General features: G+C 33.9%; 1 protein-coding gene across 1 annotated transcript in view; it reads left to right on the top strand.

The window, feature by feature from the left end:
- LOC124361306 (lysosomal acid phosphatase-like) overlaps positions 1–13,041 on the top strand; it is a 42,069-nt gene extending 29,028 nt beyond the window's left edge. Inside the window, exons 5-8 of the mRNA XM_046815351.1 lie at positions 2,537–2,737; positions 3,685–3,844; positions 11,546–11,751; positions 12,871–13,041. Coding sequence (XP_046671307.1) covers positions 2,537–2,737; positions 3,685–3,844; positions 11,546–11,751; positions 12,871–13,011 — 708 coding nt within the window. The 3' untranslated portion in view covers positions 13,012–13,041. The remainder of the gene's footprint in view (positions 1–2,536; positions 2,738–3,684; positions 3,845–11,545; positions 11,752–12,870) is intronic.
- The last annotated feature ends 10,506 nt before the right edge of the window (positions 13,042–23,547 follow it).

The following is a 23,547-nucleotide window of genomic DNA, read 5'->3' as shown; positions in this document are numbered from 1 at the left end:
GTTTAGAGATACAGACGAACTATAATAATAATTGTTAGTTAAAATCTCTTACACCAATGTTTAGAGACATGGCTAGTACTGCGATAATATTGTTCAACTATCAGTTCATAAGTGATTTTCAAAATCGAAGGCCTTAGCTTTATTAGTCAAAAACATTTATAACGTAACATGGTGGAGTCCTACATTTTTGTTTTAAACATAAGTGACATATAAGGTACATATTACGAGTATTTCAGTATCCATAGTTGAGATATTCAGAACGTAAATACGATTGACTGATTCTGTTTTAAACATAAGTGACATGTAAGGTACATATTACGAGTATTTCAGTATCCATGGTTGGGATACTCAGAACGTAAATACGATTGACTGATTCTGTTTTAAACATAAGTGACATGTAAGGTACATATTACGAGTATTTCAGTATCCATGGTTGGGATATCCAGAACGTAAATACGATTGACTGATTCTGTTTTAAACATAAGTGACATGTAAGGTACATATTACGAGTATTTCAGTATCCATGGTTGGGATACTCAGAACGTAAATACGATTGACTGATTCTGTTTTAAACATAAGTGACATGTAAGGTACATATTACGAGTATTTCAGTATCCATGGTTGGGATACTCAGAACGTAAATAAGATTGACTGATTCTGTTTTAAACATAAGTGACATGTAAGGTACATATTACGAGTATTTCAGTATCCATGGTTGGGATACTCAGAACGTAAATACGATTGACTGATTCTGTTTTAAACATAAGTGACATGTAAGGTACATATTACGAGTATTTCAGTATCCATGGTTGGGATACTCAGAACGTAAATACGATTGACTGATTCTGTTTTAAACATAAGTGACATGTAAGATACATATTACGAGTATTTCAGTATCCATGGTTGGGATATCCAGAACGTAAATACGATTGACTGATTCTGTTTTAAACATAAGTGACATGTAAGGTACATATTACGAGTATTTCAGTATCCATGGTTGGGATACTCAGAACGTAAATACGATTGACTGATTCTGTTTTAAACATAAGTTACATGTAAGGTACATATTACGAGTATTTCAGTATCCATGGTTGGGATACTCAGAACGTAAATAAGATTGACTGATTCTGTTTTAGATTTTGTTGTATGAATAAAATGTACATATAAGTATCGAAAACCTAATTTGGTGTTAACTTCCGTCTGTTTAGACTAATTTTCTATCTAAGGTTTTGAAGTGCCATTGTTGAGCTTGACTTGTGCCCCAACCAAGAAAATGTGTACAAACAAAAACTAACTAAAAAAGGGTATATTTAAGATTACCTTCGGCTCTTTCAATTTACTTTCAGTTTAAGATTTTTCAAGTGCCATAGTGATAGTTGACTTTTTACGTAGACTACGACTTAAACGGCACTGCGGTGCAAAAGTCAGATACGACCTATTAAACTCACTTCCGCTCTAATTTATTTACGGTTTCATAGGTGATTTGTTGCTCTGGCCAAGAAAATAAACCCATATGCGGGTTTTGGAATCCAACGTACATTTAAAAGCGTTTATTTTCATTCTGCGATGTTCTGGTGCTAAAAGTAATATTGATTTTCACCTAGATTAAGAAAACATGTGCATACGTAAGCTTAAAAAGACTACTTTGGTCAAAATGCATCAACTTCCGTCACTTCTATTTTACTTCTGATATAAGGGGGAGAGAGTGTGCCATCCCTTTGCTTTTTCTTAAACAACAGCAAATATGTTATTGGTGACAACAAATCTCGATTACAGTACTGGTATGTGATTACAGTACTGAGCTTTGCTCATCAAGGTGGGTTTTAGAACACAGTGATAAGTATTATTTTCACTGCATTAGATGGTTTATTCGTCACTGGTGCAATCTGAAATAAAAACAACTTAGTTTTTGCAATCTCCATAACACTACATATAAAACACTATAATTATTCAATATTTTCAAAACTTTAAATGTAAAAAAATGTTTCTGTCAAATAAAGAACAGCTGAAACTGTCAATGGCTGTTTTAGGGTCCGTTAACTTTATATTACGTGTCGTCAATATTGAAATAATTTTCCAGAATGATAAAATATTTTTAAAAACTTTTCCAATATATAAAAGTTCTCTTTGACTTGTACAAATATTTCAAACCCATAATTAGCCAAATCAGTCCAGCAGATGTTTTAGAGTTTCAGTGAAACTAACAAACCTCATTTATATATATATATATATATATATAACCTCATTTATGTATAAATACATATAAATATATATATATATATATATATATATATATATATATATATATATATAGTGTATACATATTGCTGTGACACAGATGTAGATTTATATATATATAAATATAAATATATTTAATACATAATAAAAATATATATAAAATCTCCTCTGTCACTGCTCTCTAAACATTTGTGAAAAAGGCGGAAAGTTACTGCAAGTGTCATATCATACTATCATAGACTATGTCTCAATTGAATTAATTTAAAGGATAATGATAATTTTATTTTAATGATTTCAGTTATACGATGATCCCAGTATTGCCCCTGGAGTATGTCCAAGAATCGCGACAATAGTCAGGAATGGACTTGAGGTCGCAGGAAGGCCTGACCCAACAGAAGAACGACAGCTGCTCTATAAGTTGCTGCAAAATTTTACTGGGATCCCAGATGCAAACTCGGTACTTGCAGTCAGTGACATTTTTGATATTTTACAGTTTGAAGTAAGTTATACAGTTCAGACAGAGTAAACAACATAATATTTAAATTTCAATGCAGATGTCTGCCGTTATATGGTTTGTGAAACGTAATACATACCAGACTAAACATTAACCAACCAAGTCGGATATGATCATAAACGTTGGGCAACCGTTGCGTTGTATAATTACAAGTTATTGTGTTCGATTTATCTTTTTTGTATCTTTTTATTCGATACAGACAATAAGTATAAATTATGCTTATAGTTAATATATTCTACTGCTTACATTTAGTGTTGCAATTTACGAAAATTAGACTGACATAATTTTGCTTACAAAACTTATATGACGCTGTTCTGTATTATTTTATATTTTAAAGGCTACAGTACAACAGTTTTTATTGTCTTTGCCGATTTTTATAAAAGCGTGTAGTATTTTGTCATGAAATAACAAATACACGTTTTATGGAAAGCGGTAAGTACGTTGTTTTCAATTTCAGGAACTTGCACCATTAACGCCTTGTTTTGAGAGTGGTTTTGTTCCCCAGCATAGCCTCTTGGATGACGTGTTAGCGTTTATAGATGAACCCGATTTTAAAGTGTACAAAATTTAATACAAGCATGGTTATGAAATACTCTGTAAAATATCAAATTTACTAAATGCTTAACGGACTAGATAAATAGACTAGACTACAACACTTTTTAAGTAAGTGCAATTGCAACACTGAACATAGTTGTTACAAATACACACTCTTAAATTGATTCGAACACTTTAAAAAATTGTGCAGAATTTGTAATTTAGATAAACATAGTTATTAGTACAATATTGTCTGTAGTTCATGTTCACTAAGAAAAAAATGTATTATACTAGTGATATGTTTTGATCACGTGTGTGCAGTTTTGGATTTGAAGTTTTCCATCCGGTTTATATTAACACTAAATTTAAATCCAAAACTAATTTGAAATATGTTTTAGAATTTGAATGGACTTTCACTTCCAGCGTGGGCCACTCAGCCTCGGCCGGAATATCAAAATAAACCTATTTTTCCGGATCTCCTAGAACCTATTGAACTAGAGTTCTTTTATGACAACATATATTTAAACCGCAGCAGGGATGTACTACAGTTTTTTGCAGGTAAAATTTACTTAAAGTAGGCCATTCTAATACAATATAATACCATTTACAATTTATAGCAATAATTAAGAAAAACATTTATTTTCTGGGAAGCATAGTTCTTTTTACAACGTTCCATATTATCTTTAAAATAGTATTTATCATAATTAAAGAGCGATATATTTTTATCAAGAACAAACATGTTTTGTATTGATGTCATGTTTTGATCTAGTACTTTAGTCACAGGCCATTATAGTCATACGTATGCTACTGTTGAGTTTAGTTGGATTTTTATTGAAACTTACAGAAATAATAATTATTGGAAGAATGTTTATTATGTAGTAGCAGGAGTGGTTAGGTTACGTTTTATCAACAAATAACACCGTAGTGTCGTGTTGATATTATTCAAATTGATATTATATCAATTGATACATTGATATATTCAGAAATCAAAAATCAGAAAATTTATTGTGGTAAACATTTTCACAAATGCGACACAACGTCATGCTTATGCTTAATGATTATTTGACTAATTACTAAGTCTATCTACCTGACTTTATTTATTTATTTATTCTTCCAACGGAATTACACCACTTGTACATGTAATAAGTTAAAAGGAGTATAAACTATTAATGGCACTAATATAATAATGTATACATATATAATTAAATAACAAACATTGTTAAAATAAGTAATAAAAAAAAACAGCGAATTAGTAATAAATATGAGTTAACAAATAACCAACGAAAAGGTAAAAAAAAACAAAAACAATAATAAATAGTTAAATATAAAAACGAAGCAACAGTAATAAATGTGTAGTGTATGATAAGAATTAAATAACAACTAAGTGATAACAAGATTTGACACATGCAAAAGTAACAATAAATAACTAGCGACATGCAAAAAAAGATAAATAATCAGTAACATGCGTAAACCTAATAAATAATCAACAACATCTTAACATCTTAAATAATTTAACATTGAAATAAATATAAACTAAATCCACTACATGCATACCAGTGACGTGCGTGTTTGAGTGTGTGTGTGCGTGCGCGCGCGCGAGGGGGCAGGCTACTAGTTAGTTGTTTACAAGGGAAGCCACTTTTCTCTTGAAGGATGCGACAGTCTCATTGAAGAAATCAACATGTGGAGCAGCATCACTTCCAGTCCTAAGAAGTCTAGAGAGACCACTGTGGTAAGCGTAGTAAGTAGGATGGTAGCGTCTACGGAAGATGGTCATCGAACGAGTTCCTCTTGAGATGGAGAAGTCAATGCCACTGAGGAGACCTGGGCAGTCAAGGAGTCCATTCACCAGTTTGAAAAGAGTCACCAGATCCGTGAGCTGACGTCTTCTATGTAGAGGTAGGAGGTTAAATTGACTCTCGACTTCGCTTATAGGAGTTGTGCGGTAAGTGAAACCCAACCTGGAGCCAAGCATCCTGATGAAGCGCTCCTGGACACCCTGTAGTTGGGCGATATGGTTGAATTGGTAGGGCGACCAAATGACCGATCCATACTCCAGAACAGGGAGAACCAGAGACTTATACAAGACGACAAGAGTGTATGGTGAGTTGAAATGTTTCGTGGATCTAAATATGAACCCCAATAACGAGTTAGCTCTTGCGATGATTTGTAGAATGTGTTCCTGGGGACTGAGAGAAGGTGACATAATTACCCCCAGATCCTTGACCTTATCCACTCTCCTCAATAAAGTGCTATTTAAATAGTATTCATTGGTGAAAGTATTAGCACCACGTTTGTAGGATAAGACAACACACTTAGTCGCATTCAACTCCCATTCCGTTCGCACGACACCAGTCAACAATGTTGTTCAGAGAACTTTGTAATGCTTCGTATCCCAGGTTAGTGGGGACTCTCTCAAAAATCTTCATATCGTCAGCATACATAAGGAAGTTCGTGGTAATAACACTGCCAATGTCATTCATAAATATGCTGAAGAGAAGGGGGCCCAGATGCGACCCCTGAGGGACTCCTGATAAAACTCCAAAGGGGCTAGAGGCAAGACCATCAAATTTGACGATAAGAAATCTGTCTTTCAGGTAACTCTCCAACCACCTCAGGAGTGAGCCACGCACACCATAACCCTCAAGCTTTGAAATCAGCAGGTGACTTATTAAACTAACAAACTCTTCAATATTGTAACAGCAGAAATCCAACAACAAACATTTAATTTTCATTTTAAAAGGTTTAGCTAAGTTGTTGGATATGGTTTGGTAACAAATTATACAGTTTTTTGCCTATTTCTAAAAAGTTTGATTTAGTGGAATGATAGTTAGTCAATTCCGCCATCTTGTTTCTTTCTGGTGTGAGGATTGCCATTTGCTATTGGCCTCTGGTTAGTCGTATGTGGTTAGTAGACGAATGTAGACGTATTGTGAACTGTATTCTGTAGTTCAGTTTTAATGATTAGTGTTGTGTATAGATTTTTTTATTAAGTGCACGTTTTAGAGTTAGTGAAGTTGACACACAACATGGTGGTAGTGATTCCTGACTTAGGCGTGCCACGACGCTTTGGTATGATTTTTTATATTTTAACATAGTTTGTAATTATTATGTGTTAGGTTAGTTATTATCTAACCTGAAGAATAGATCAGATTGCAGATCTCAAAATGTAGTGTTACTGATTTTCTGTTTCACTGAACGATTGCAAATGTCCGGAAAAATTCGGTTTTCTTCACAATCCTTCCATTGTCAAAAATAAACTTCAAACAAAGTATTTACAAAATGTAATGAACAATCTAAAACTGTATCCTAAAGTATTTGTTTGAAAATTAACATAACTGACAACGTTGTTTAAAATACTACACATTCTCGGATTGCGAAATTTCGGTGTTTCGTTCCTGAAAGGGAGCTGAATGAGTTGAAGTAAATTATAGCATAACCGGACTTCTCAAGTTGTGGAAATCTTTTGTCCTTCACTATCGTATTCATTATAAATAAAATTAACAGTTGGATGATGTTATTTGTATAAAACTATCGGAATTCATGGTTAATGACCGCCAGGATATCATTAATTACTTTTTTGGGCACCTACCTTGATGAAACAGTCTAGTGGTTAACTTAATAGTGATTTAGTATCCAAACTTTTTTTCAGTTTCAGTCCCTCATCAATTGCTAACATGAACCTCGCCATCTACTTATTAAAAAAATAATTATTAAAAATTAAACTTAGTACTCCACGCCTACTGGTCTGAACTACTTACCTGCATAGGATTAAAAAACCTTCCAATGATGTCACCATAGTATAAACATAACTAACCATTGCACTGTCGAACGGAAAACAATTTGTTGCGCCTTCCCACTTTTATAAATATTATCATATTATGCTTTGATATAACTAATACTTAAATTTTAAATAGTAAAATGTAATCAAACTAATTTCAAAATAAAACGCAACACAGAAATTGCGAAATTTCTGATTTGGATATTGTCTACTTGTAAGAATCGTATATGAGATTAAACACGACCTTCTTTTAGACCAGCAACAACAGATCAAGTGGCCGTCACAAAGGAGAGCAGTTTTAGCGTTTCTCGTTGCTCCAACTTTTAAAAGATTATATTGTTCTTGTTTGTATAAGCATTTTTGTATAATGTAAAACTACCCTTTTATGCTTGTTTTTATTAAAATGTATAGCAATTACATGGAAAATGAGCTTTTCAGAGTTTAGCCTGTTATTGCAAACTCTAAGTATGGGAATTTAATTTCTTTTAAGCAAAACAGAATTATTGTAAAATATAGCAAAAAAGAGTACGCCTAATTTTTCTTAGAAAAAGACTATGTGGCAAAATAGGGGAAGGCGGGGCAAGATGGTGAAGCTAACTTCCACCCTTCATAAAAGGGGTTAAAAAGAGGTATTAAAACACAATTTTACTTCAACTTGTTTATTAAACTATTTAACTACATAGAAAACTTGAGAAAAGTAGAAAAATTTGCCATTAAATGTTTTTAACGAATTAAAAAAAAAACATTCTCCCCGTTTTGCCCCATAGGCGGGGTAAAATGGGGAACCAAGATTAATTTAATTTTAATTACATACTATGGACCTTTGGACATAATACAGTATTGAAAAACTACTCAGTCATATTAGGAGAGTCTTGAAAATGTATCATGGTTCAATTTAAGATTAGTGGCCAACTGCTACATAACACACAGATGTGGGTGGCATCGTCATCCTCGTCTTCTATTCCTGCGCAGCTGTTGTGCGCCCACCGAGCACACAAGGCACATCTTATCCAACCTTCCTCCGAGAAATCATAACAGTAGAGACATTCTTCGTCATCATTCTCACCTTCTCTTAGGACAACTTAAGGGGTTTTTTGAACATGAAGACTTGTACACATCAAACAAACTGTTCGTTTTTTCCTTTGGATTACAGTCTTTTTTCGGTATCTTTGTTGGTTTAGTAGGTCTAGCCTTTTGGAACAGTTTTCGTTTGGATACATCCTTGAGAGTGGTAGCCCTACTTCTTTTAATTTCCTCCAGTAATTCATTCTTATAAGGGGATTCAGTCAATACAGCAGTTTTTCCACGCCTATTTGAAGATTTTTCTTATATTTCTCTTTTCCACTTATGATTAAAATTTGTCGGCTGCATTTTGCAAAACTTGCAATTGAACTTTCAGCTGTTTCTTGTTCAGGGTGGTCAGCTGGCTTTCAACAGATTCTCAACTGGTTGTTTTTCCGGCGTTTCGCTTTTATTTGATTGTGGTGCAGCTTCTTCATCTTCAGCGTGCATCCCAGCTGAGTCATTTTTCCTTGAGCCTTCACAAACTGCAGCTTAATTTTCAGTGACATCTTCTGTGGGAAGAGGAACATCCGTAGTCGAAGAAGGGAGGAAGTCACTTTCATCAAAGACACTCTTGTCTAAAGGCCAAATTCCTGTTTTTCAAAATCCGTTTACCGCTGTACTCATGGTGGCCGAACGAATAAATACTTTTCCGAATAAATTTGAGATCTGATGCAGAGTAACAACCTTTCCAGGGTCGGCACGAAGCCATTTTCTTATTTCATCCTCATAATTGTTACTGAGAGGCTTCATAAACGCAACATTTAGAGGTTAAAGCCTATGCGAACAATGTGGGGACAAGCAAAATAAAACGACTCCATTTTCACGTGCAAAATCAATAAGTTCCAGATTTTTCGTATGTGTTTTGCGTCCATCCAAGCTAAGAAGGATCGGTCTTTCCTTTGAAGCTCCTGTAAATGCCACAAACCTTTGGAACCACGTTAAAAAAAGGTTCTTTGGTCATCCAACCAGATTCGTGGACCTCTACCCAGGCACCAGTTGGAAGCCCAGTCTCGAACTCTTGTTGCATTCTCTTTCTCGGGTAGACCAACATCGGTGGAACGTAACACCCTGAAGCTGAAACGCAGATTTACAGTCTGTCCTCTTTCTGCTGAGGAAACTGTTCCCACTTGTCTGCGCCCTTTCAAGGCAACAATTTTGGAGTGACCCTTGGGGGTTACCGTTACACCAGTTTCGTCACAATTAAAAATCCTGTCTCCGGTGAACTTAAACTTGTCAACTAGACTTTCAAGGAGTCCGAAAAATTTATCTACGGCAGTTTTGTTGAAACCCATTGCGCGCGCAGCAGAAGTTGCCTCTGGTTTTCTCACAGTTAAGGTTGGATTTCGTTTGAGAAACGCATTCACCCAATCTCTTCCGGCAGCACCAGCTTCAGCATTGAATGGGTGCTTGATGTTGTTTCTTTCTGCAACTAGGAAAGCAAGTTGGCAAAGTTCTTTTATGGTGAGTCCAAACAATTGCCCTTCCATTTGAGTCCGGTACACTTTGAGTTCCTCTTCTTGCGCAGGCGTGAACACGGAAGTAAATGGTCCTAGTTTCTTTTGCAAAACATAATTAGGGTCAGCTCTTTTTTTAGTTACATGTCGTTCAATCGTAGTTTGAGGGACATTAAATTGTCTAGATGCTTTCAATGAGCCCATTTCACCAGCAAGTACTGCTTTGACAGCTGCTTCCATCGAATCCAAAGACCAATCTTGCCTCGTAGTCTTTCGTTTGTAATTGCGAACCATCTGGAACACATCACGTCGAATATGTAGATCATGTCTTAACGGAGTAAATATAAAATAGTCTAGACCTAGTAAAACCACACAAATAGAATGGTAGTCCTCAGACATCAATCTAAAAAGCTGAAATAATTTAACTTTTTACTGTAATTTAACTCTAACTGTGAGCAAAAACACATAAATGTATGAATAACAACTATATTTCAAGTATAAAACAAACTATAACATAGGCTTAAGCTACATATACATAATGAGAAATGTAAAATGTCAAATTTAAAAAGTGCGGGGGCAAGACGGGGAGGTTCCCAAAAGCTATTTTTAAGGTTATGTTACGTTACACCAAACACAAATAAATGTGTTGTCTATAAATACGTCATTTTGTTTCTATTTAGATGTAGTATGCAGTAGTATGGTTATATTTCAATGAAATGCTTACGCATGTTTACATTATAAGGCCTTAAAAATAATTAAATATTTCAATTCAGCTGAAAAAATTACGTACCTTGTGAAATATCAGGAACTCGGCGTGAGAATGAGGTCAAACGACGTCAGTACTATGGTTGGAGTCTAGTGAGATAGTTCACTCGGTTTTGAGTAGGTAGCAGCACTATACAATGATTTCTAGCCCTTCCCCGTTTTACCCCACTTCCCCATCTTGCCCCACCTTCCCCTACGATAATGTTCTTTTGTAACATTTAAAATATTCACCTTCTGCTTGAAAACATATAAAAATATTGTAACAATGTATTGAGTTTTAATATTTTTAATTAAATATGAGATCACAGTATAGTTATTTTTTTTAGATACTTATTGATAAAAAACCAGTTATGGTTTTCAAAAGATAATGAGGATCCTAAATCAAATTTTGCGCGTTGGGTTCCGATATACGTAACATAAAGTAAGTTTCATAAGTTCCAGTTTTATAAGTAAGTTTCAATGTTGGTTGAAGTAGCATTTTATCCTTAAAAAACGGTGGAGATTTATCACATTCATCAAACTACATTCGTAATAAACGTTGAAAACGTCTGTAAAATCTCTTGAAACATTGGCATTGGTTTGGTTTACTCGTTAAACTGTGTGATTGGGTCCTATATAACCAGTGGGTGGACAGTGGTTAAGTTTCTTGTGTGTGGAAATTGTTTCTAACCAGAAAATGAATAAGTAAAAGGAGAAATTCATAAACCTTATTAATGATAGTTTTACTTTAAAAAATTTGAAACTCTTTAAAACAAAACACATTATTTTTTTTAGATAATTTAACTACGAGACAATCAATGTTGCAAAATAAACTTCATCGGTTACTGTTGAACTTTTCTTTCTTTCACGACAATTTCTTATAATGCCATAAAAGTTCATGTCAGACAGCTTCTCTGCTTGTGTCCCGAAACTAGTAAAGAATTCTCCTAATTGTTTTAATTTTATAATTTGCGGCCGTGGGTCTGTTAGCAAATCCGCCACTGCGTAGATTCAACAGCGCCAACAACTGTAAGTAACTTTTTCTGGAAATAGAAGTAGAAAGTACATGTGTATCATACTTGTTTAGGACAGACGTAAATAAATGTGATAGTTTTAGTTATATAATGAACAGTTATGGTTCATCAAATAAATTCTCTTGGTTCAAACTGGAAATATTTAAAGCTCTAAAGCATATTTGAATTTTGCGTTTTTTAGGGCCTCTTGTGAACAGTGTTCAGAAACAGTTAAAAATAAACTCAAATCAAAATCAAGCAGAAGAAAGATACCGGTTCCATGGAACATCTGATACTTCAGTGTTCGCTCTGTTGAGCGGTATAGGTGTGGAGGTGAAGTCTATAGTTGAACCTGGAGATGGTGTCTTGTTTGAGGTTCATCGAGAGGGCAACAGTCCAAAGGTTCAGGTAATAGTTTTATTTACAGAGAGAAAATAAGGTTAAATTTAATAAGAATGTTTTTCTCAAACGATATTAGTTGCTGCTGAATTTATTGAATAAGTATAATTTTGTTTACAAGGGCTGTAAATTTTCAGTAAGTTTATAATTTAAAGTCACCTTTGGTATGGGCTTATTCAGATCTAAACTATCTAACTATTCAGATCTCAATATATAAATGTTTTAAATTAGATTCCTTCCTCTCAAAGGTCATTCTGCTCTGGTGTTTCCTTTAAAATATAAAATTCCATATTCAGAATATATCATAAGCGTTATAACTCTCCTTCGATTACTTAAACACAGTACTCGCAGGGTCCCTTTCCTATGTACGGAGATAGCCGTATTATCTCCTCCAAGTTTATTACGTTAGATATATTATTTTTTACACACCCTTTTTTCTCATTGCTTATTAACATAGCTTAACGAATTTGAAATTTTTTTAAACTATTTATAGGCATAGAAAGTCTTATTAATCCAAGTAAACTATAATCATCTCGAAAGCCCATTTTATGAAAACACGTCTAAACAGTTTTAAGAAGTAAGAAATAAAAATAAGATTTCAAGAAGGTTCTTCCTCAGCAGAACAGCTGTATACTTCGTCCTGATTGTGTATGTCCATCCCAGAGTTTTAATCCATCTTAGAACGTCTATTTCCCATTCCTCTGTTCTTGCCACAGTATCCCTTCGGTAAGATTTGTATCCTCAGATCTGGTATTTTTTTTAAATATTGGTTCGAAATTTGCTGCCTTTGGAATGTGAAACCAGTGACTGTCCCACTGTAGCAAGAAAAGGTAAATTCCATTCTCCATATGACTGTAGAAGTCAAGTCTGGCGATAGAGAATGTTCAACAATTTTCAAGAACAACTTGCAGAACCTGTGGTATTAGTAAAAGGAATACGTTATTTTAATCATATCAGTATTTTCATCATTGCTTTAGTTTTGTTTACGTTCTACTTTTAAACATATTTAAAATCGTTGTATGTGATGTTTTCACTAAAACATGCACGGTGTTTATAATTTATTCTAGCTACTATTTTTATCTGGTACTCAGAATACGTTGTTATAAGCTAATTTCTAAATTGTTTCAGGTTCTTTATTACCGCGGATTACAACACACCTTTGAAAAACTAACGCTGCCATCATGTCCTGACCCGTGCACTATCGATAACTTCATGAAGACAACTTTGGGGCTCACGCCACAGCAGTGGCAACAAAGATGTTTCATGTGATTTGCCAGGAAATGAATAAACCATTTCGAGAAATAATTAAGAATATTACATAATTAGATCATTTCATACATAACAAGATACAAACACGTTTATTCTGCATTGAAATGTACATAAGGAATCACTCACTGCGTAGACCAATTGCCGGTGTGCTTTGATAATAATTATATTAATTGCCTTTTAAACTTCACCGAAATACGTTTTATAATTAAAAATAACAACCTTAAAATTTATATTAAATATTTTAAATCAAGAGAATAAAGTTAAGATTATGTGAAAGCCAAATTTAAATGTTGTGTTAAAAATGTATAAAACATAACTTATTAGTACGAATGGAGAAACTAAAGATGTACAACTAATACAAAAACACAAAATTATAAACTAAAAATACGTGAAAAACAGAAAAACGCATTGAAGACATAAATGATTAGATAAACAGGATTTGAGTGTGCGGAAACCGTATCAGCATCTCTGCAGGAGCAGCAGCAGCACCGATATGCAACAGTCACTCACAGACTCTCCCTCCGCCTGTACAGGGCGACGTTGGAGAGGCTCTCTTCACCTCAATTATTGCTTCAGGCAATTGCTGCTCAGCTCAGGTAAATGAATATTAAAATGTGCTCCGGTTCGCGTATGCTATTAATCAGGCATATCAAAGAATATTTCATGACTGTTTTTACGAACAAAAATTAAGAGAATAAATCTACATTCATGACTAGAAATTCTGAATACATTAAAGTGTGGGGTAGCTACTGTCCTTTTTTCATATGGTTACAATAATTATGCTTCTTTACACAAGAAATAGCAGGGTCTGCTAGCAGGCGAAGCACACAGTCCCACAACGATCCACAATCAGCATCCGACTGAGCTGCGAGAAAAAGCAAAGGTAAGTTTTAACGATTTTTAATATATTTAAAATGTCAAACCCCTTACATTTATTATCCGTAGTAACCCATAACGACACCTAAATATTTATCCACACACGCAACAATGCTACAGTCACAAACTTTCGACTGTGGATCCAGCCGTATGAATGCATCCTCAGCACCTTCAGGCCTGGGCTTTAGATTCATCAAGGATTGACAAACTATGTTTTAATTTTAATTAAGCCCTTAGATGTACGGAGTAAACCTAGTAAGTAAAAAACCTACGGAGTAAAATAGCCTAACACTAGTTTTGACTTATTGTTAGTATAAACTAAGAAGAGAAGCACAACCCTATAAACTAAATGTTAATAATTCTCTACTCATTTTATTGCGCTTTTTGTAACCTATTTAAAAAATAACTACGGATCCAACATCATGCTTTGTTCATTACACCAACAACACGTAAATTTTCTAGCAATTTACTCTAGCTAACGAATCAAAAGCTTTTGCTGAATCAAGGAGCGTTCTTTCTTGCCCATGCTTGTGGACATGAATTTAGTAATATCAAAGAATGCATCTGCCGTACTTATATTATTATTCATAAAACCATATTATACTGTTATTTCGGAAATGATATCGTACTTTTTCTGTGAAGATAGTTTGAATGGTGTATTTTAATAAATTTATCTAGAATTTTAGTCATGACTAAAATACATAAATAAATTTATAATTTTGATATATTCATTATTATCACCACCATAAATGTATTTTTATGGATTTATAATGATGTTTAATGCTGAGTATTTTAGTCTCACAATAATTCTTAAGAGAAATGTGGATGTAAAGATTAATCGTCTTTTAGAATCAACAAACTTAATCACTTGAACCATATCCCTGTCTCATATATAGGTTGTAAGACACTTTAACATGTTTATCCTTAATAACTTTATATGCTAACCAACTTTCTATTGGCGAGGACAGGAATAATTGGTGCGCCTGAATCATCACCCCCTGGACATAACACCCCCTCGCTACTGACGTCATTTTGACGTCACGAAAGGGAGTGCTAAATCAGCGCAGTGACCGTGTCCATGCCCTGAATTAGCACTTCCTTCGAGTAGGGGGGTCCTATAAATTCAGCGCCTTGACCGTGTCCATGTGCTGATTTAGCACTTCCTTCGAGTAGGGGGGTCCTATTCAGCGCCTTGACCGTGTCCATGTGCTGATTTAGCACTTCCTTCGAGTAGGGGGGTCCTATTCAGCGCCTTGACCGTGTCCATGTGCTGATTTAGCACTTCCTTCGAGTAGGGGGGTCCTATTCAGCGCCTTGACCGTGTCCATGTGCTGATTTAGCACTTCCTTCGAGTAGGGGGGTCCTATTCAGCGCCTTGACCGAGTCCATGTGCTGATTTAGCACTTCCTTCGAGTAGGGGGGTCCTATTCAGCGCCTTGACCGTGTCCATGTGCTGATTTAGCACTTCCTTCGAGTAGGGGGGTCCTATTCAGCGCCTTGACCGTGTCCATGTGCTGATTTAGCACTTCCTTCGAGTAGGGGGGTCCTATTCAGCGCCTTGACCGTGTCCATGTGCTGATTTAGCACCCCCTTGAATCAGCGAGCGCCTATACCGTGTTGATGTGAAGAATAAGCATCCTCTACTGAATAAAACAATAAAACTATAATCATATTATGATTAGTTAATTGCTATGATTTGACTTTAATATTTCATAAACAAATAATTAATTACCTATTGTAAAAAATACTATGCATACAATATGCTTACGTTAAAACAACTAAGATCTAAACATTCAAATACAACTTTATTTTATAGTAAATTTAATTTGAAACCATGGTTTGTAAAGTAGTTCGTGCGAGGCGATAATGTTCGTGAAATTGATTGGATTCAGTTTTACCCATATCAGTTAGTTAAACTATAATCAACAAAAATAAAAACGCTGTAACAAACTATGTTAAAACACGTAGCAATAAATATATTACCATATTTTCAAAAGCATTATTGCTCAAGGTGAAGTGAGTCTTGGTCAAATGTTTATGGTGGAAAGGCTAGCTCCAAAAATATATTATGATAATATCTTTAATACTTTAAAAATTGTAGCTATTAATTTTTTTATATATTTAAATTCTTAAAAATCTGCAATTTTAATCAGGTATTGAATTACATTTTAAGTGGATTCTATAACAAATCTAATGACCAAACTTATGTACAATAACATACATACCGATTTACTGCGACATAACACGGTCGACATTGAGGTTCTCAGCGAATAGGTCACAATACAAAAATTGAGTAAACGGCAGCTCCAGAGTATTTTATGCCGATTGCGCTCAGATCCCAGTTCCTTCATTTAAAGTAAATGAAATACATTACCTAATATATGTTGTCAAGTCACTCTTTTCTCTAATACATTTTTGTTGAGCTATTAAATTAAATACGTAATTTAATTATGGCTTTATATAAAATAGTGTTGTTTTAATTACATCGAGAAACATGGTCCATTGAGTTTTTCTCGATTGCATTAAACTTGAACTGATAATGCTCAGTGAATACACTTAACTAGACTATCAGTAGATTTTCTGTTGGTGAGGACACCCAATAAGCAATTCCTGCACAATAAAACTGACACAGCATATATATACTTGCCTAACTGTGTATTAAAAAATTATGGTTGCCTGTAAAGTCAGTTTTACGGGCGAAGATTTTACGTGACAACGTCTTTTTCTCGGTAGAATATTTATTGATATGAATATTATTAAATTGCACAATAGGAACAAGGAATTGAATGAAAATAAGAATTGCACAAATTTTAACTATAGAAATATATTTTGTTTACTAAAACATTGTACATAATTTGAAATTAATTAAAATTTGTTATTGTAAATGGTAAAGTTGAATAAAACATTTACTAAAAATTGGAATTTGAAATTCTTGCTAAACACAGTTAAATTCTAACTCCGCGCGTGGTGATTGGTCGGTTTTAGTTCGTTTGTTTGGTCGCACTGTTATGACAGGTTAGAGGTTATAATTTGTTATTTTAAAATGTTTGACTAGCAATACGCGCTGTTTCTTCTCAATCGACTGAATTACGATTGATTGCAGAGTGATTTAAACTAATAATTTACTTAAACACTATCAACATTTGTCAATAGTATGACATAACCTATAAACTCAGTTTCTCAACTTTTGTGTCAATCTAACAATTAATCAATCAATCATAGTTTACGATAATGAAATATCAGTGTACAATTATTTACCTTTATTGTTGTAGTTGTTGTAAATGACGAATCTAAGCACTCCACATTTTCACGAATAAACATAGTTATCTGCTTTATCCCGTGCGGCGGGACCCACAGTTATCTGCTTTATCCCGTGCGGATATCGTGCGGCGGACCCACTGGACGGGCATCGTAACGTTTACCGGGCGTTACACTTTTTCATGAGTGACTCCGAGCCGCAACCTAATTTAAGACGTTGTCACGTCAAAAACCATGCAACATTTTACCTTCCGTAATATTCCAAAAAACGTCTTTTGTCTCCTGCTAAAATAACCAAATAAACCAATGTCAAATGAAATTAAAAAAAAGCTTTTATTTTCTCAAAAATCTATAACTGCACATACAGCAGTAAATATAATATATTGAAGAGGAAAAATTACAAATTATGGTATACACGATACAAATTTTTATAGTATTCTTATATTTGACATGAAAGAACTTAATACACAATAGTAAAAAATCTTATATCTCAAAAGAATGAATCATACATCGAAAATAAGAAAGCCAATAAACAAAGAATACAAATAAAAAACAAATAAATACAGCATTAATCATTAGTTTTACTTTGCTGTCCAATTACTGTTTATTAAGAAACTTAAAGGGAAAGAGGGAAACTACATGGGCTTTAATGTACTGTGCGTAGACTCAAATTTAAAAATTATAAGTTTACGTTCTTATCTTAATCAATGCGTTGATTAATTTTATAATCATATTAATTGAAAGAATTATCTGAAGAAGAATAAACCATTGATATTATATTAATTAATTCTGTTAATTAGCGATATTTAGAAAAAATTCAGAAAGCAAAGTGATGAGTGAAAATATATTTTACAATAATAGGACAATGCGTGTGGGAGGAGGGAATCCTAAAGTCTATTAGCTTTGTTAGTCGAAGCATTATTATAAAATATTAAGTCGTATTATGGTAATTTTAAAGAGAAAGTAGGCATATTTGAGAAATATATTATTTCATCGTTTATCCCTAATTTTAACACAATCGTAGATAGTAGCTTATAAGCTACAGCGTCAAAAAAATCTAGATAAAATTTATTATATTTATTATTAAATTAAATCTGTAAAAGACAAATATAATAATACACAATAATAAACCTTTCAACCAAGTGTTAACTTTCAAGGAATTCATCATCAGGTACTTGTAGGTTCATTGAATTCTAAATATACGTTGTACAATAAAATATATAAAAAGTGTTAAAAGGTTTATTATTGTATATTAAACACTTTTCGAGGCTACATTTGCAATAAGATAAATCTGTTTGTATTGCTGGTTGAATGCTAGGGGGTGCTAATTCAGTGACTGGGCCATGTCCATGCGCTGAATTAGCACCCCTCTGCCGTGACGTCACATGACAAGGGGGTGCTTATTCCAGGGGGTGCTAAAGCAGCGTTCCCGAATAATTCAATAGGCATTGTGCAATGCGAGGGTATCTCCTGGTTGTATTTAAGTAGTTATTCCTAGTTACTAATCTTATTACTGAATACAATTAAGATGATCTATATATAATATAATATATAAAAATTTTACATCATATTTAGAAGCATTTACATCATTAAACATTAACATGATAAAGAACATGAGTCCAAGTAATTTATTACCAATAATGATCAGATATGACTAGCCAAGCGTCATATGCATACATTGCAAACGTCTTGGAGATCAAAAACAGATAATCATTACGTGACCAATGCTTTATATTTTATATAAAGTATATTTATTTTAACACCCACATTTAAAATATATAGTGTTTTGGAAAGTAAAAAAAAATTATGGTTGCCTGTAAAGTCGGTTTTACGGGCGAAGATTTTACGTGACAACGTCTTTTTCTCGGTAGAATATTTATTGATATGAATATTATTAAATTGCACAATAGGAACAAGGAATTGAATGAAAATAAGAATTGCACAAATTTTAAACTATAGAAATATATTTTGTTTACTAAAACATTGTACATAATTTGAAATTAATTAAAATTTGTTATTGTAAATGGTAAAGTTGAATAAAACATTTACTAAAATTGGAATTTGAAATTCTTGCTAAACACAGTTAAATTCTAACTCCGCGCGTGGTGATTGGTCGGTTTAGTTCGTTTGTTTGGTCGCACTGTTATGACAGGTTAGAGGTTATAATTTGTTATTTTAAATGTTTGACTAATACGCGCTGTTTCTTCTCAATCGACTGAATTACGATTGATTGCAGAGTGATTTAAACTAATAATTTACTTAACACTATCAACATTTGTCAATAGTATGGACATAACCTATAAACTCAGTTTCTCAACTTTTGTGTCAATCTAACAATTAATCAATCAATCATAGTTTACGATAATGAAATATCAGTGTACAATTATTTACCTTTATTGTTGTAGTTGTTGTAAATGACGAATCTAAGCACTCCACATTTTCACGAATAAACATAGTTATCTGCTTTATCCCGTGCGGCGGACCCACAGTTATCTGCTTTATCCCGTGCGGATCCCGTGCGGCGGACCCACTGGACGGGCATCGTAACGTTACCGGGCGTTACACTTTTTCATGAGTGAATCCGAGCCGCAACCTAATTTAAGACGTTGTCACGTCAAAATTTAAAATCATTTTAAATATTTGTTTTGTTAGGGATAGGTATATTTTAAATATGTTGCTGTGGAATTGTTTTGTAACGGAAAAGCACAGCAAATTTAGAATTTGAAAATTTAAGTATTATTTTATCTGTAAAACTATATAAAGTAAGCTATAGAACTGTAGTGATAAGGATTTAAATATTATTTAATCTTTATTGCAAGAGTTGCGGTTGGCCACACATTTTGATTCAAATGTGCTCGAGACATGTGTACTACAGAGTTGAAACTAAATACCAGGGTTACAGGTGTACATTGAAAGTTTTAAGATTCTAACCAGAGCTCTCAAGTATTGGTACGCTCTGTCCATAAAATCTGGTGAAACTATTTTATATCTATTCTATGTAAGAGATTTATAGGATTAACATTTTGTGTCTCTGTTCTCTCTAATCTAATCTCTCTTCCGTTATAATTGAAAGACATCTTATCTGCCACACTATGTGGGTGTATTACTAATAATTATACAATATAAATAAGTAACAATAAACATATAAATAATTTATATTTATAAGGAAAATTGATTATTGAAAATTTAAACGCTTTAAGACTTCTTTTGAAACGTTCGACACATGAAGAGATAGACAAGTTGTAGTCTATCAGCTCATCTTAGCCGGGTAAGTTTAGTAGTTAAGTTTATTCTCCTACGGTCTCATCTCTCATGCTCATCTTTATGCATTTTAAGATATGGGTTTGGCTGTCGCAATCTGGTTTTGCTCTTTAGCCAAATCTCACCAAATCAACACTTCTCACGTGCTTCCAAAAACATAATAAGGATACTTGCCCAGCGATAAGGAGAAACCCACAGGCTTCTCGTGCTTTCACAAAAGGACATCATATCAGAACTTGTCAAACGATTTTCGGAAGCAAAGACCTCGATCACAGGACCAGGCACAGCTAAAAACGTGCTGCCCAGTTGGACCCAGTCATACAATATCTAATGTAAATGGAAATATGATATATTAATTTATGATTATATAATATGATTATATAATTATATTAATTTATGATATATAATATGATTATATTAATTTTATAATCATATTAATTGAAAGAATTATCTGAAGAAGAATAAACCATTGATATTATATTAATTAATTCTGTTAATTAGCGATATTTATAAAAAATTCAGAAAGCAAAGTGATATGAGTGAAAATATTTTATAATAATAGGACAATGCGTGTGGGAGGAAGGAATCCTAAGGTCTATTAGCTTTCTTAGTCGGAGCATTATTATAAAATATTAAGTCGTATTATGGTAATTTTAAAGAGAAAGTAGGCATATTTGACAAATATATTATTTCATCGTTTATCCCTAATTTTAACACAATCGTAGATAGTAGCTTATACAAGTACAGTACTTATACAAGTACAGTACAATGAAGTTATTAATCACTTGCCCACTTTGCTTGTGGTTCTTATTCAACGTATGAGTCTACAACAAGAGGAAATCCACCGCGTTCCAAATAATTTTGTTTCCCGATTACTAAGTTGAAATTAATGGTAGGCACTTTGAAACACTTGTGTAAGGGGTATTATGCAGCTCTTACAAGGTTAGTAAGGGCAAGGGCTAGCTAGTAACAATAAAATATTGCGAATAATAAGTTAAGCTATATTTCACCTTCCATTCAGTACAGTGTCTAAAATCTGACATTGAACTTTAATCGTGCCCATGATGAGCCAATATTCATGTAGACTATACTGAGTACCTGCTAGGTAACCAGACTGAGCTCCTGTATAGCCTAGGTGTCTCCGATGTCGAAGTGATGCAAGGAGACACCTGTTTGAACGTATTCGTCACCGACCTTTTTTGAGGATTTCTTCAGGCAGACGTGTATTCCAGTTTCCAGGAGTCAATCTGTGCCAATGGTGAAAAGGAACTTAAATAATTGTTCTAGTTGATTCAACTCTTCCTGACATAGTTACATTATTAATAAAACTAAGTATAAATAACTTTTAACGTGTTGGTACAGAATGTACGAATTAACCCTAATGTAAAAACATGTTGTGCTAAAAATCCACCAAGCTATCATTATACTAAAATTGTCATTTTGGGACCATACAACGGAGTTTATCCCAATCGCAATCTGGAAAATTTAAGTTGCACGTGATTATACTTCATAAAGTTTATTTTCCACAATAGCTCAACATTTCGAGATGAGTCTGAGACATTAGCACAAACTGAAGGAGAGCGTGCATTGACAGATTCTTTATAGTAAACGTGCCTTATTCAAATCTTTTTAAGTTTTAAATTTTTGAATAGGTCTCACGAATGACATTAATTTTTAGTACCCATCAAAGATATAAAAAATAACCCCGTCGGATGTGGTTCACAAACAGTAGATATTCAAGTATTAAGTATCCCTAAAACTGTTTACTCTCGTTCGTAACTTAATCCATGACTTAAAACTTCCTATTTGGGAGTGCCGATGGCCGAGCGGTCTAAGACGTCGGGACTTTGAGTCTGAGTTAGAGATTAGCGCAGGTTCGAAATCCTGTCTGTGACCCTTGCACTTTTTATCAGTACCATTGACCTTTGTACTGTATCGACTCTCCTCCCTGCCCCCCTTATTCTGTTTGATAAGATCCTCGCACAGGCCAGTGGCCCATGAGGACGGGGCAGAATAAAGGCTTAAAAGGGATCGGCTTCTCCTTAAAAAAAAAGAAAAAGAAAAAAAAAGAAAAAAAATTATTTATCGAGAAAATTTGTGAAGGAACACATTAAAAAGACAAACTTGATCGAATTTCTGGGCTATTAAAAACTTTGAAAATCAAGATTTAGCTTTCAAATTTGTTAGCACAATATGTGAAATATACTTGTCACATTAGATATAATTAATAATAACAACAATAAAAATAGGTTTATTTAACATTTAAAAGTTAGGTATAAGCTAAAAGAATTACAACAAACTCGGTATTCAGAGCTAATTTTACATTGTCGTTATATCGAGGCACCAGTAAATAAATTTCTGCACTTACTAATTAGTCTCCCTAGTTCGATGGGGGGGGGGGGGGGTGGGGGGGGGGGGGGGTGGGGGGGGGGGGGGGTGGGGGGGGGGGGGGGTGGGGGGGGGGGGGGGTGGGGGGGGGGGGGGGTGGGGAATACATCGACTTAGAGCAGTAGTTAACTTTGTTAGACTAAGCTTTTTTGTCCTCAGGAAGTTATAGTGGGTCACAAGGCGTTCCATGGATTCATGCAAATTCCTTAATTACCTGTATTTTTTTGTAATCCATATAGAATACACTTTTACATTTGTTGTCAGGGATACACTACAACAATTTGACAATATGTTAAGTTCATATTTTTGTTTTAATTCTGTAAATAAAGGGTTACGTGGACTATTGGGCCGGAGGATCAGTAACATTTTGCTATCTTCCATATATTTCAATAACAGTGCAAGGGAATATTAACGTTTTTCCATATGTTTCATTGTGATTTTATTAAACTGTAAGAGTAGGGAACTGTTCTGCTGGGAAAGACGATTTGTAAAAGAACCCAAATTATAGGTATCAATCGACTTTGAGCATTTGGCATTGTTAACTTTGTTAGACTGTGGGTTTATGTTCTCAAGTATAAGCTGTAATGAGTCACAAAATGTTCCATGGACTGATGTACATTCCTGGAGGCAGGACTTGTTGATTACACTTTTACCCCGTTGTCAGGGATACACAACATTACAACAAAATTTTACATTGTATAGTACATTTAGTTCATGTTATAAATTTCATTTAGTAAATAAAGGATTACCTGA

This window comes from Homalodisca vitripennis, chromosome 4 (genome assembly GCF_021130785.1).
Source record: "Homalodisca vitripennis isolate AUS2020 chromosome 4, UT_GWSS_2.1, whole genome shotgun sequence".
NCBI lineage: Eukaryota > Metazoa > Arthropoda > Insecta > Hemiptera > Cicadellidae > Homalodisca > Homalodisca vitripennis.
The sequence above is the reverse complement of the archived record's forward strand: the minus strand, read 5'-3'. Positions and strand labels throughout refer to the sequence as shown.